General features: G+C 33.6%; 1 protein-coding gene across 1 annotated transcript; it reads left to right on the plus strand.

The window, feature by feature from the left end:
* Nucleotides 1-4623: 4623 nt before the first annotated feature.
* Nucleotides 4624-13085, plus strand: LOC122592606 (pleiotropic drug resistance protein 3-like). Its single transcript, XM_043764881.1, has 24 exons — nucleotides 4624-4991; nucleotides 5140-5263; nucleotides 5418-5503; nucleotides 5590-5674; nucleotides 5885-6044; nucleotides 6141-6217; nucleotides 6684-6737; nucleotides 6822-6912; nucleotides 7015-7316; nucleotides 7422-7703; nucleotides 7779-8092; nucleotides 8226-8386; nucleotides 8476-8579; nucleotides 8666-8819; nucleotides 8911-9042; nucleotides 9227-9300; nucleotides 9388-9720; nucleotides 9819-10109; nucleotides 10187-10270; nucleotides 10404-10537; nucleotides 10968-11195; nucleotides 11570-11741; nucleotides 12183-12437; nucleotides 12745-13085. The coding sequence occupies exons 1-24, from the start codon at nucleotides 4624-4626 to the stop codon at nucleotides 13009-13011; spliced, it is 4332 nt and encodes a 1443-aa protein (XP_043620816.1). The 3' UTR covers nucleotides 13012-13085.
* The last annotated feature ends 901 nt before the right edge of the window (nucleotides 13086-13986 follow it).

Genomic DNA, 13986 nt, shown 5'->3' on the forward strand with positions numbered 1-13986 from the left:
AAGCGTATCTTTGGCTGAAATTGGCTTTTAACTTTTTATAGTTGTGTACAATTATTTCTTTATTAGAGTATCGGGTATGGATCCAAGATGCATGACTATCTAAAATGACACTTCAATACCACATCAGTTTTTATCATTTCATTAACTTTAAGCGGTTTTGGACGCGGAACCATCCATAACCACATTTTTCATTTTTTATTTAAGATATCCCATATATTAACTTTTTAACTTTAAAAAAAGTATTATTAATAGAAATAACAAGTCATTAATAATAAAAAGTAGAATACATTACAAACTAAAAATACGTTAACATTGTTGATAGGTACTTCAATGGTTAAAAGTTAAAACCCGTCGCAGAATGTTTTGGAAAAAATTCTTACACAAAGTTTATCGACACATTAAAACATAAAGTATTGCTAAATCTAGATTTTAACGATATATTTAATTGAAGTATAGACAAAGCATATAAATTGGTAATTTGGAGTGACACACAATCACTAAATAATTCATTCAGTACATATCTAGATATGAATGACATTTTTGTAATTTTTGTAACTAATACTAACAATATGTGTCAAATATAATTACATGACGAGACCGGAGTACTTAATCAGGATATACAATATTTAGCTCTACTAACCTTCAAACATCATTACACTAAAACAAAAATCATGTTAATTAGCATATACTCTCTATCACTTTGAACACTTTTGAGTCTCTATCACTTTGAACACTTTTGAGTTATTTAATGATATTGATTTGATAATGACAAAATTCTAAATATGTAGTTTTGGCATGTAATCCACCTCAAACTACGGGTATTTATATTTTTTCCAAGTTTAACCAAATTCAACTTGGATATTTAACTTTGAAATTTAGTCGGTCCATATGCTTCATATCATATATGTAATATGTTGTACATACAAGTTTTTTTAATGTTGTTCTCTCAAGCTACATTCAAATGTAATAACATTCGATTAACATTGTTTGATGTAATAACATTCGATTAACATTGTTTGAACGATCATTAATTTAGGCCTTTTAACGAGTGAGCTGAACAAGCCACTCGAGCACTTCCATTGCATGGTTAAATATACTCTCAAACATCATGCTAGTAAACATATTGGAGTTGAAGACCTCTAAATAGTATGAAATACACTGTTAAAGTGAGTTTTATGAGTTATGTAAACATAAGATTTGTTTATACATGAGCAAACTTGAGATTATTCAAGTTCGAGTTCAAGTTATTTGACAAGTTTATTGAATTCAAGATCTTGAAATATAATTAAATAAATTTTGAAAAAGAAATAAGAATATTGAGCTCAAAAAATACGAGCCAAGTAGAGCTCCAGTTTGAGCTCAAACGCATATTTGAATATTTGTACAAGTTAAACGAAAAAGCCTAAAATTAGTGAAACTCGATTCGATTCAGTTAGCAAAGTGGGTAGCTATAATACAAATTCATAAAAGATTAATCCAAATTAACTGATATAACTAGCTAGCCCAATTATGTACTACACATAGTCCCAACTTAAATGTGTGTACCAACTCAACTTAAATGTGTGTACAAATCCGATTATGCATTCATCTATATTTCTAACCATAAATTAACTATGCATACAAACCTAACTTGAATATGAATACTAACCCAACCAATTGCATACGTCTATATCTCCAGCAACAACTTAAATATGTGTACAAACTCAACTTAAATGTGAAACCAACCCAACTCCAACAACTTAAATATGTGTGCAAAACTAACTTAAATATATGGACCAATCCAATTGAAGATACATCTATATTTCTAGGAACAACATAAATGTGTGTATCAACCCAAATTTAATGCAACACTTAAGTAACTTGTTAGAATATTTTCATTTTGGATTATTTTACTATACATAATATAAAATAGATATGTTCAATGTCAAAAGGAACTAACGTAAAAGTGCTATGTAACATAAAAGTTTTTTCAACTACAATTCTACACATATTGAAATCGTCTTTGTAAAACATTACTCGATGTTTAGTATATGTGGAAACAATGTAACTTGTTATATATAAAAAGGGCAAACAATATGGTTAGTATACTTATGAGTGTTAAATGAGGAAAAAAAAAGTCAATAAGTACCATATAAATCTTTAAACTTAGTAATAACAATCTGCATATACATTGGAAATTTTTTTTTTTTAATAAATATCACATGTATCATTATATGTATATAACAAACTCTAATAAATTTTGGGTTTTTTTTTTAATTTTGGCCACATAATTTTTAGTCATTTATTTTGGCCACATAACTTTTAGTCATTTGATTATGGCCACTAACTTTATCTCTTTCTAATAATACAAGTATATTTGTTTTTCTTTTCCTGCATGTACATTGTCTTATCTTTGCTATTTTAGCCCTTTTGACATTCTTCATGCTTTGTAACCATATCTATCATCAAACAAAGTATAACTTGGTAATGTGATAGACCATGATGTATTTTGTAACTATCATCAAACAAAACTTATAATTTGGCATCTAAAATGTCGTTTACATACACTAAGTTTATTATTTGTTAACATGACAAAATCCATAGCAAAACGCGGGTAAAAATACTAGTTGCAATATAAATAAAGAAATTACATAATTTAATAGGTGATAAAAACAATACTAAATAGGCTAAAGATTTCTAGTAAGCCATAGTTTTTAATTTCCAATAATATATGGGGTTCTAAAATGGATACTCAAGATAGGTCAAAATGTCAAATGGGAATGAAACTTACCTATAAGTAATTACTAGGCAGACAATAAACATGACACATGTAGATTCATGTGAAAGTAAGGTGGTGTTTGTTTAAAACATAATAAATTAAGTCATGACAAAATTAAAAATGCTGTACCTATAAGTAATCACTAGGCAGACAATAAACAAGACGATTGTAAATTCATGTGAAAGTAAGGTAGTGTTTGTTTAGCACTTTATAAATTAAGTCATCTTAATTAAACATACTAATCCATTAAGTCATCAAAAGTAGTTGTTTACTTGACTTTAAAAAACAAAAAACAATTGTACTAACTTAATCCATACATATATTACCTATCAATTCAGTCAATTAATTAATTCAGTAACCAACACGCCCTAACTTATTGGTCTTAATAAGGAAAAAAGCAAAAATCATATACATAATATCACGGTCACTAATCACTTTGCTTACATCACACCGAAAATCATCACGCCTCTCTAATGGCTTAATGCCGAAAAAAAGAGCAAGCGCCGGAGTTGGTTGGTTGCCCATAATGGAAAAACTTTATAAATCTTTCAATAAATTTATATCATGTAGTAATGAAAGTTTGGATTATAATCAATCTCTTCAGAGCATGAACCAATCCACATTGTAACAATTTATAGAAACAAAAGAAAAAAGAAGTGATATCTATTTTTTTTTTTCTTGGGATGAAGGAAATGGTTCGTTATTCTGTAACAAACTTTTGAATAATAAAAAAAAAATCTACATAATTGTGTGGCTTATTGTAATATATGTTGCCTTTGCATTCTATAGATATTATTTAGTATTGGCCATTGGCATTTGACTAATTTATGTTTTGGAAGTCGTCTTAGTAGTTGGAGAAACAACGAAATGCGAAAAGAATATTGTGAACTGGCATAATTTATAGTATTTAAGCCAAGTAGATTTCATCGTTATTTCGTTTTGTTGTTCTGGAAACGCAGTTTGATTGTTCGTAAGTTACCTGTTCAGCAATATATATATAGTTTCTATTTGTCAGAGAGCAGACACTAAACTTACTTCAGAGTACAGAACTGTGGGAATTGTTATGGACATTCGGGACCTTTTTATTTGATTGAGACGTAATGACGTATGGATGGTGTAACACGGGCAACTCCAATTTTGTGTCTCAATCATATATCTGTTGACAACACTAATTATTTGTAATACACAGTCAACTTTACTTTACTTTAATGAGATCATGCTTAATTATATTCTGTCATGGAGTCTATGATGTAGACATAGGAATCTTGTACACGCATTTGTGTATTCGTGCACTCCATATTGTTATACTAAGTTCTGTTTTCTCTGAGATTGAATGAAGCGTAACATTTATGCTGCTATCGTGGTTCTAATATCTTTTATTGTTTTTTCTGTCGGAGTTTAGAGCTAAATGTGTATCTAGACCTCGATTTTTGACTCTGCAGGCATAGATGTTGAGATGTTTTTGTATACCAACAATTCTGTGGAGTATTGACACTTGTTAATTAGTTATAATAAAAGAAAGTCAACTAGATTAGTTTTCTAACTTTGGATTATTTATAACACTTGTAATTGTTCTTTCTTAGTCTGGCAGGATTATTGAGAATATAGTTGGTTGAACTCTCTCCATCATATGAAATCTCATTATTCTATCTTAACAGACAGTTGTTTTAAACCAATAAGTTATGTTATCTCCTTTTAAGAAGTATTATCAACTTACGGATTTGATAATGTATGTGCATTACAGTCACGTCATATGAAGAAAGAAAGTCCCTTTATATGTGTTGTGTATATATGCATGAAAATTATGTGTGTGTAAACTGCTCTGTAGATATATTGGTGTCGTTGAAAGTAAAAAGCCATTTAATATGGCTCAACTAGTTGGTTCTGACGAAATTCTGTTAATGAGAAATGAGTTGAGAAGAAGTTTAAGATCTTTGCTTCGCCACACAACTAGTTTGCGTGCTAATGCAGATTTAGATTATGTGAACAATCATGATAAGACAGACGAGAAACTACTTCTAGAGTGGGCTGCAATCGATAGATTACCAACCTTTGAACGTTTGAGATCATCTTTGTTCGATGAAGAAGATGGAGATGATGTTAAAAGAAAAAAGGTGGTTGATGTCACAAAGCTCCTTCCTCCCGAGAGGCACATGTTTATTGAGAAGCTCATCAAACACATTGAAAATGACAACCTGCAGCTGTTACAGAAACTGAGAAAACGAACAGACAAGTAAGGTGTCCTTTGCTGTTTCAATATGTTCAACTAATTGTACACCATTATTTAAATTTATACAAGATATGTTTGAGCGTGTCCCCTGTTTTTTTTTGGTTCTGATGTAAATTGAGATTTTCCTTAAAATTCCATATGTTTTTATCAGAGTTGGTGTTCAGCTGCCATCTGTGGAAGTACGATATAAGAATCTTTATGTGGAAGCTGAGTGTGAAATTGTTCATGGCAAGCCCCTTCCAACTCTCTGGAACTCTTTGCAAAGTATGCTTTCGGTAAGTATTTAACCGGGACTGTTAATTTACATGATATGACATCGTAATGAGTAAAAGAATCTGGTGACACGGTTTTCAGTCTGGTGATGGTGATATCTTCCTCGCCGTATTAGTGTTCTTACAGAATTCTAACTTCTTTGTTTTTCTCTAACAGCACCTTGTCATGATACCTGGTTTCAAGTCCAAACGGGCTAAGATATGCATCTTGAACAATATCAGTGGTGTTATTAAGCCGGGAAGGTAGGATTACAATGCTGTCCATCTCTTCTGCATTTAGTAGGAGTCATGTTCCAGTCCTAATCAGATACTTTTATATTGTTTTACAGGATGACTCTACTTCTTGGTCCTCCAGGATGCGGGAAGACGTCTTTACTAAAAGCACTCTCAGGAAACCTAAACAAATCTCTTAAGGTTTCGGATTTCCCTTCTTCTGGATTGTCATAAGCATTATATATCCATACAAAAGAATTGTGTGACTAATATATTGACCCCTTCTCTGTGATCAATGATGTGTTTCATTTTTAAATGAAATTGATCGGAGATATGATCATTCTGGTTTGTAGTTCAGAGGTATTACCTTCAAACTAGTTTCACTCACTAATGGTTCATTATTTAAAACAGATTAGTGGTGAAATTTCTTACAACGGGTACAAACTAGAAGAATTTGTCCCTCAGAAAACTTCTGCATATATTAGCCAAGATGATTTGCATATTCCTGAAATGACTGTGAGAGAAACACTTGATTTTTCATCCTGCTGTCAGGGTACTGGAAGCCGTGCAGGTATGCCCGATTACTTACTCCATGCACACAACAAACACCTTATATTTTTGTGTTCCATTCCAAAGAATAATGTTTTAATGTGAAATCATTGTAAAGAGATGATGATTGAGGTTAATAAGAGGGAGAAAGAAGGGGGTATTATTCCAGATCCAGATGTCGACACTTTCATGAAGGTAAACCAATCTTTTCTCAACTTATGTCGTCTGATTTGCAAAGTTTAACTATGCGTCTCCATCTCTGCATATGGCGATTGGAAGTCATTTTTCACTATGCTTGTTTGCCATAATAACTTTGTGTATGGTTTCACTGTTATTGTAGGACATCATTTGATACTTCACTAATTATATAGTACTTACGGTATAGTTTGCCTACCCATAAAAGTGAATGGACCTTTGGTAAATGGTAACAGGGTCTTATCCCGAGTTAAGATATCAAAATGGCTTTTGAAGTTACGAATAGAACACTTAGATCAAGATAAGATGTTGAAATCAGATTTTTGTCGAGAATACGTTTATAGTTATCTATTAATAAAAGCTTGCAGTGTTTACATCAAAATGAAGCTTTTTCCATCATCGACAGTAATACATATTTTCAGTTGGTGATATTGATTGTCATAATGAACCATGTGATTTATCACAGGCAATTTCCATTGAAGGACAAAAGACAACTCTTCAGACAAACTACATTCTTAAGGTAGATCTCTCTGCCACTGTGATGTTATATGTTATTTCGTGTTTAAATGGATCATATGTTCTCACTATTTTCATGTAATTCCAGATTCTAGGCCTTGACATATGTGCTGACACAATGTTTGGGGATGCCATGAGGAGAGGAATCTCCGGTGGTCAAAAGAAAAGGTTGACTACAGGTAAGTTTTGCATATATTTATTGTCTACTATATCAATAAGCCAGTAAACTTCTAACTGTTAGCTTCATGTAAACAGAATCTAACTTCTATGTTACTTTGCAGGGGAGATGATTGTTGGTCCCACAAAAGCATTATTTATGGATGAAATATCAAATGGGCTAGACAGCTCGACTACGTATCAGATAATTGCTTGCCTGCAGCAGTTGTCACATATAACAGATGCTTCTGTACTCATTTCACTTCTTCAGCCATCACCGGAAGCCTTTGATCTCTTTGATGACATTATGCTGATGGCTGAAGGGATGATAGTTTATCATGGGCCACGCAGTAATGTTTTAGAGTATTTTGAAAATCTTGGTTTTAAGTGCCCCGAGAGGAAAGGTGTAGCTGACTTCCTACAAGAGGTAATGTCACCATCACATTAAAATGTGTTTCTTGCAAAAACAAAATGTTCTATTTTTATCAAAGATCAAGCAGTGAGTTTTCATGTAATAAAAACTGATTCGCAGGTTGTCTCAAAAAAAGATCAAGAAAAATATTGGTACCGAACTGAACAAGCATATAAATATGTCACAGTAAACACGTTATCCATGAAATTTAAGGAATCTTATCTGGGAAAAGAGTTAAATGAGGATATCTCGAAACAATTCACAAGATTGCCGAACCATGAAAATGCGATGTCCTTTGATGTGTATTCTCTTTCTAAGTGGGAACTTTTTAAGGCTTGCATGTCTCGGGAGATTCTTCTCATGAAGAGAAATTCCTTTATATACATCTTCAAGTTCGTCCAGGTACAATTAATGACTGTATTTTTGGCAATATGTTTTTGCTCAATACGTCTACTTATGTAAGTTTCTTCTATGCAGCTATTCATAATTGCAATAATCACAATGACTGTATTTTTCCGAACCAAATTGGAGGTTAATGCCATCGATGCAAATTATTATCTTGGTTCACTCTTTTATGCGCTCGTTATACTTCTAGTTGATGGGTTTCCAGAGTTGTCAATGACGGTTGCAAGACTTCCAGTTTTCTATAAACAGAGGGATATGTACTTCTACCCTGCTTGGGCATATGGAATTCCTGCATCACTTCTTAAGATTCCCGTTTCAGTGTTTGTGTCCATTATTTGGACATCTCTCACCTATTATGTTATTGGATATAGCCCTGAACCAGGGAGGTAAGCATCTTATAAACTAATTCGTTGGTCTCTTTGATAGGTGACTTTCTCTTAAAAACATACAGTATATATATTAATGAGCAAATGTGAAGGTTTCTTTCTGAATATATGTCATTTTGCATGTGTTTTGTAGGTTCTTCCGTCAGCTAGTGCTATTATTTGCGGTGCACTTTATGTCAGTATCCATGTTCGGATTCTTTGCCTCAGTTTTCAGAACAGTGGTTGCTTCTACAACTGCAGGCAGTATATCAATATTGTTTCTGTTATCGTTTGGTGGCTTCCTTTTACCATACAGTAAGTTCCTCGTATATTTGATTTATTTTTCATAGATAGACCTGCAAAGACATTCAGATTTAACTAGGGATCCGGAATTCGTTTTGCAGATACAATGCCAGCTTGGTTAAAGTGGGGATTTTGGGCTTTTCCATTGTCATATGGAGAAATAGGCCTTTCACTGAATGAGTTTCTTTCTCCCAGGTGGAACAAGGTAATTCGATAGAAGCCTTATTCGACTTTTGAACATCTTAAACGTGGGGCTTACCTTAGTATTATGCTCTTAAATTTTAAAATCAGGCGACATCTATGAACACAACCATAGGGATACAAATTCTTCAAAGCCGTGGATTAGATTTTGATGGATCTTATTTCTGGATATCACTTGGTGCCTTGTTCGGTTTTGCACTGCTATTCAACATAGGCTTCATCATGGCTTTAAGCTACTTGAAGGGTAACTTCATACTCTTAATAGTATAATGTCAACTTTGAACATAGAATGCCATATTGTCATTACTAATTAATCATGCTATTTAATGCTTCAGCTCCTGGTACCCGTACCATTATTTCAAAGGAAAAGCTAATTCCAGTAAACGGAAGTGAAGTATCCAAAAACCAGACTAACAATGACAAAACAACTAAAGATTCTGTTACTTTTGTCCCCGAGTCTTATGAAGGTTAGAATTTTCATTTTTCTATATTGAACTTCTGTTTAACTTTCTTATCGTATATGCGTGCATTATCGTGACTTCCTCTTCTGTATCAAAAACGGGCTTACTCTCACTGTTTGAAAATATGATTTCAAATTAAAGAGTTTTTGTCCTTCATCAATAAAGACTTATTCATGATCTTATGTTTCAGGAAAGATGGTGTTACCTTTTGAACCACTAACTGTTACTTTTCAAGACTTACATTACCATGTTGAGCCCCCAGCGGTAATTGGTCAATACTGTTATCTTATTCAACTATTAACTGCTAAATGTCTACTTTTCGGATTATGTTATCAATTATTGTTCGGTCAGGAAATGAGATTGCATGGCTTCACCGGGAAAAGACTTCAATTACTTCATGATATCACGGGGGCTTTTAGGCCTGGTGTTCTTACAGCATTGATGGGTGTAAGTGGTGCTGGGAAAACGACACTTCTTGATGTTCTTTCTGGAAGGAAAACCAGTGGCGTGGTTGAAGGAGAGATTAAGATTGGTGGATATCCTAAAGTGCAAGATACCTTTGCTAGGATTTCGGGTTACTGTGAGCAAACTGATATACACTCTCCCCAAATTACAGTTGAAGAATCAGTGTTATTTTCTGCTTGGCTCCGTCTTCATCCTGGAATCGATTCTAAAACCAAATATGTATGATATATATTTATAAATATTTTATAGACATTATTTGAGAAATAAATTTTTGGTTGCTGTAAAGTGTAAACCATCTTTTCCTTTGGCATGTACAGAGATTCATAGAAGAAATCCTGGAAACAGTTGAGCTTTATGACATAAAAGATGCCTTGGTTGGCATTCCTGGGGTTAATGGCCTGTCAACAGAACAACGTAAGCGGCTCACAATTGCTGTGGAAGTTGTTGCTAATCCCTCCATTATTTTCATGGATGAACCTACAACTGGTCTGGATGCCAGATCAGCTGCCATTGTCATGCGGGCTGTCAAAAATATTGTTGATACGGGCAGAACAATTGTCTGCACCATTCACCAACCAAGCATCGACATATTTGAGGCCTTTGATGAGGTAATTCCTGTATGCTAAACTTTTTCTTTAGTTTGACATAAAGGGTTCTCATATAATGCCCCATCCATCATCTGCAGTTAATCCTGTTGAAAAATGGTGGACGGCTAATTTACTGCGGGCCACTGGGTCACAGTTCAAGTAGGGTCATTGAATACTTTGAGGTTAGTTGACTTCTGAGCAGATCATCCCTCTTTCATTATTGAGCATGATTTCTTTTTACTCATGATAGAAAACTCGTCTATCTTAGTTAAAACAACTGTTATCTTATGTTGACATGAAATGACATTGAAGCAGAACATTTCTGGGGTTCCAAAGATTAGAGACAACTATAATCCAGCAACGTGGATGTTAGAGGTTACTTCATCTTCAATGGAAGCCGAACTAGGAATCGATTTTGGACAAATATATTCCACTTCCACTTTGTATAAGTAAGCTACCCCTCCAAAAGGACTGAAACCAATCTTATTTAATCAAATTGTTGGCCTGTAGTTCTGTAAAAACACAAATTCCATCAAATTCCATAGTGAATATGATCTTAAAGTCTTGTGGTGATCACATATCAAAAGTCAAAACAATGAATATATTCTTTAATTCAACCTCTTGGGTATCGGGGCGTTGGTGAAAGAGTATCATCGCATACTGGTCAACTCTGAGACACAAGGACATGTCTCTGCCCTGCTCCTGCAGAAGTATATCTAATTATAGGATTGATTAAACTGAAATGATTTTATGGGATTCTGTATTATTGTACCAGACCATTTCAAACAAGTTTAACTCTTGCTTTCCAATTATCTGCGTTAAAGAATTTGAGCATGAGATATGTTTTTGACTATTTTCATGTGTTGTCTATTATGTTAGGAGAAACAAAGACCTTGTTGAAACATTAAGTAAACCACCTGCTGATTCAAACGAGTTGTCTTTTCCATCACGATTCGCGCAAAATGGTTGGAGCCAGTTCAAGGCCTGCCTATGGAAACAACGCTTGTCATATTGGAGAAGTCCTTCATACAACTTGATGCGCTCCATGCATATGCTCGTCGCATCATTTATATTTGGATTACTCTTTTGGAACCAAGGAAGAAACCTGTAAGTTTAAAGTACACATACAAATTATGTGGTTCTTGCGTTTCTTTTAGCCTATAGACTCCAACAATGATGGTCTTGCAGGGTAGGGTAAAACCTTTAACCTCTTCTAAAGTACGCAGTATTTGCAGTTGGCTATATGGTGCCTTAGTTGCTTCATCGTAACGTGCACGGCCAACTTAAACTTTAATGATAAATTACCATTATGGATGACCTCAGACATGTTAGCTACAAATTGTAAACTGTAATGATAAATGACCATTATGGATGACTAATAAATCATTCATGTTTTTGGCAAGAGTTATTGAAATGTCAATACCCTCGTATTGCCTTCAAACTGTCAAATTGGCTAATATATGTATCCTTCCAAATTACAGAGATAGCCCACAGAGTTTATTCAATATCCTTGGATCGATCTACTCTGCTGTACTTTTCAGTGGCATAAACAACTGCTCTTCAGTTATACCACACGTCTCCATGGAGAGAACTGTTCTGTATCGAGAAAGGTTTTCTGGGATGTATGCATCATGGGCTTATGCTTTTGCACAGGTATAGTATAAAATCGTTCTTTCGATCAAGTATTATGTCAAATGAGTCAAATCAAATGTTTAGTTCAAAAGGGACAGTTCAAACGGTTTAGACATGTCAAGCGAGACCCATAATGTAGTGATAATATTAATCCACACCACCTCAAAAGTCAGCAATTCACATATATAGATCATTAGTGTAAGTCATATCTGATGCATTAACTATTCCTTGGGAAAAAATTGGAATAAAATAGAATAAAAAGTGTTTGTGGGAGACCCAGCCCCTTACCCAACCGGCGTATTTTGTGTTTTCATAAGGTTTTTACAATAAGTCCAAATCCAGAATTGTAGCCTAGGTTGTTAGAAATTACAAAGTAATCAACATATGTGTTTCTCTTTTTTATATTGACAAACAACATATGCAGATTGTATAAAGATAATATGTTCTGATTTAATCGTGTAGGTGACAATCGAGTTTCCTTATCTCTTTGCCCAAGCACTTGCATTTGTCTGCATTACGTATCCTATGATCGGATTTGATTGGTCAGCCTACAAGATTTTCTGGTACTTTTATGCATTCTTGTGCACATTGATGTACTTCACCTATTTGGGAATGCTGCTTGTTGCTATAACACCAAGCTTTCCAGTAGCTGCTATTCTACAATCTGCATTTTACACGCTATTTAACTTGTTTGCCGGATATCTAATTCCTAAACCGGTAAGTCCATGCTGACTCCTCCCTGATATTTTAGATATTGATCATGAATAAAAAGATAGTATTTAAAAAAGATAGTATGGATCAGGTTGGGCTGACTCACAGTCTTGTTGATTTCGGATCGTTGGTTATATATATGTGAAATGAAGTTGTATATGAATTCATTTTCATGTGGTTGGATGTAATATTAACTTGCTTTTGAAAAAAAAGAGTATATGTACGTGAAGAAACAAAATCCAAACGCAGATTTTTTTATAAGTTTGAAAAACGATTTCGTGAAACTTACGTTTTTTAATCTTATATCCTGCAGAAAATTCCTAAGTGGTGGTTATGGTTGTACTATCTAACTCCTACTTCGTGGTCGCTCAATGCAATGCTTACTTCTCAATTTGGTGATGTGAAGACGAAGATCATAGGTTTTGGGGAGCCTATATCCGTTGAAGACTTCTTAAGAGATTACTTTGGGTATCACCATGAACAGTTACCGCTCGTTTTTGTTCTTCTTGCATTATGGCCTATCGTTCTTGCTGCTCTATTTGCTTATTGTATAGCAAAACTGAACTTCCAAAGAAGGTAACGTTTGTAGTCAAAGTCAAACATGTGTAAATTCAGTAAGTAAAATCATCACAGTATAAACATGTGCAGATTGTTGTGATCATACTAAAGTGAATAAAGTTTACAATTCCATTGTCAAATATACTGTATAGTTCTATAGCTGCTATTTTCTGGTGAGTGATTAGTAGATATATAAAATACAATTTCAAGTTAGAGCATGATTAATTGGCATTCTCAATTTCTTACAATCATAATTGAAGAAATTACTCTAGCACGATGATTAGGCTAAACCCAAGGTCATTTCTAAATGACTAGTACTATATCGCATCGAGCTCACCAGAAATATCTTGCCACATTTGGTGCATCGATTAGCTTCGATGAAGGAACTGGTAGTAAGAGGCGGTACTAGGAAAACATTTAAGAAGAGGCAAAATTAAAAAACTTATGAAAAACAAATCTAAAATGGGACAAAATTAAAAAACTTAATAATTTTTTTTTTAAAATTCATGGTAAAATTTCAATTTATGTCTTATGCAACCAAAATCGGTACGATGTAACCAAATTATGCCGAAGATGCAATGTATGTGCATGGTTCACTCAGAACATATAAAATAACAATGGATGTGGATCACCAGCCTATAATTCCATTGTCATTGATATATCTTTCGTGTATAGGGGGTATACTGTACATTTGTACAACATGTAGAGATGCAACAAGGAATAACTATAGATTTCTTTTATAAAAATAATGGGTTAAAGTTGCAACATTTTGTTTTAAAATTTTTTGCCTATCATGCGGAAATGTCTTTAATGAAGCATGCAACCACACTATAACGATGTACGAATATTGGTAAATGTAAAATAGTGTGAAGATATGGTTATTCATTTTAAAGTTTTATTAATCACCTATGATGATGATACTTGATAGTGTAAGAGTTTTCGAAAACCAAAGTTACAAACCAAGACCCAAACTAAATAGGTTTGACATATTAGAAAA

Source organism: Erigeron canadensis, chromosome 3 (genome assembly GCF_010389155.1).
Source record: "Erigeron canadensis isolate Cc75 chromosome 3, C_canadensis_v1, whole genome shotgun sequence".
NCBI lineage: Eukaryota > Viridiplantae > Streptophyta > Magnoliopsida > Asterales > Asteraceae > Erigeron > Erigeron canadensis.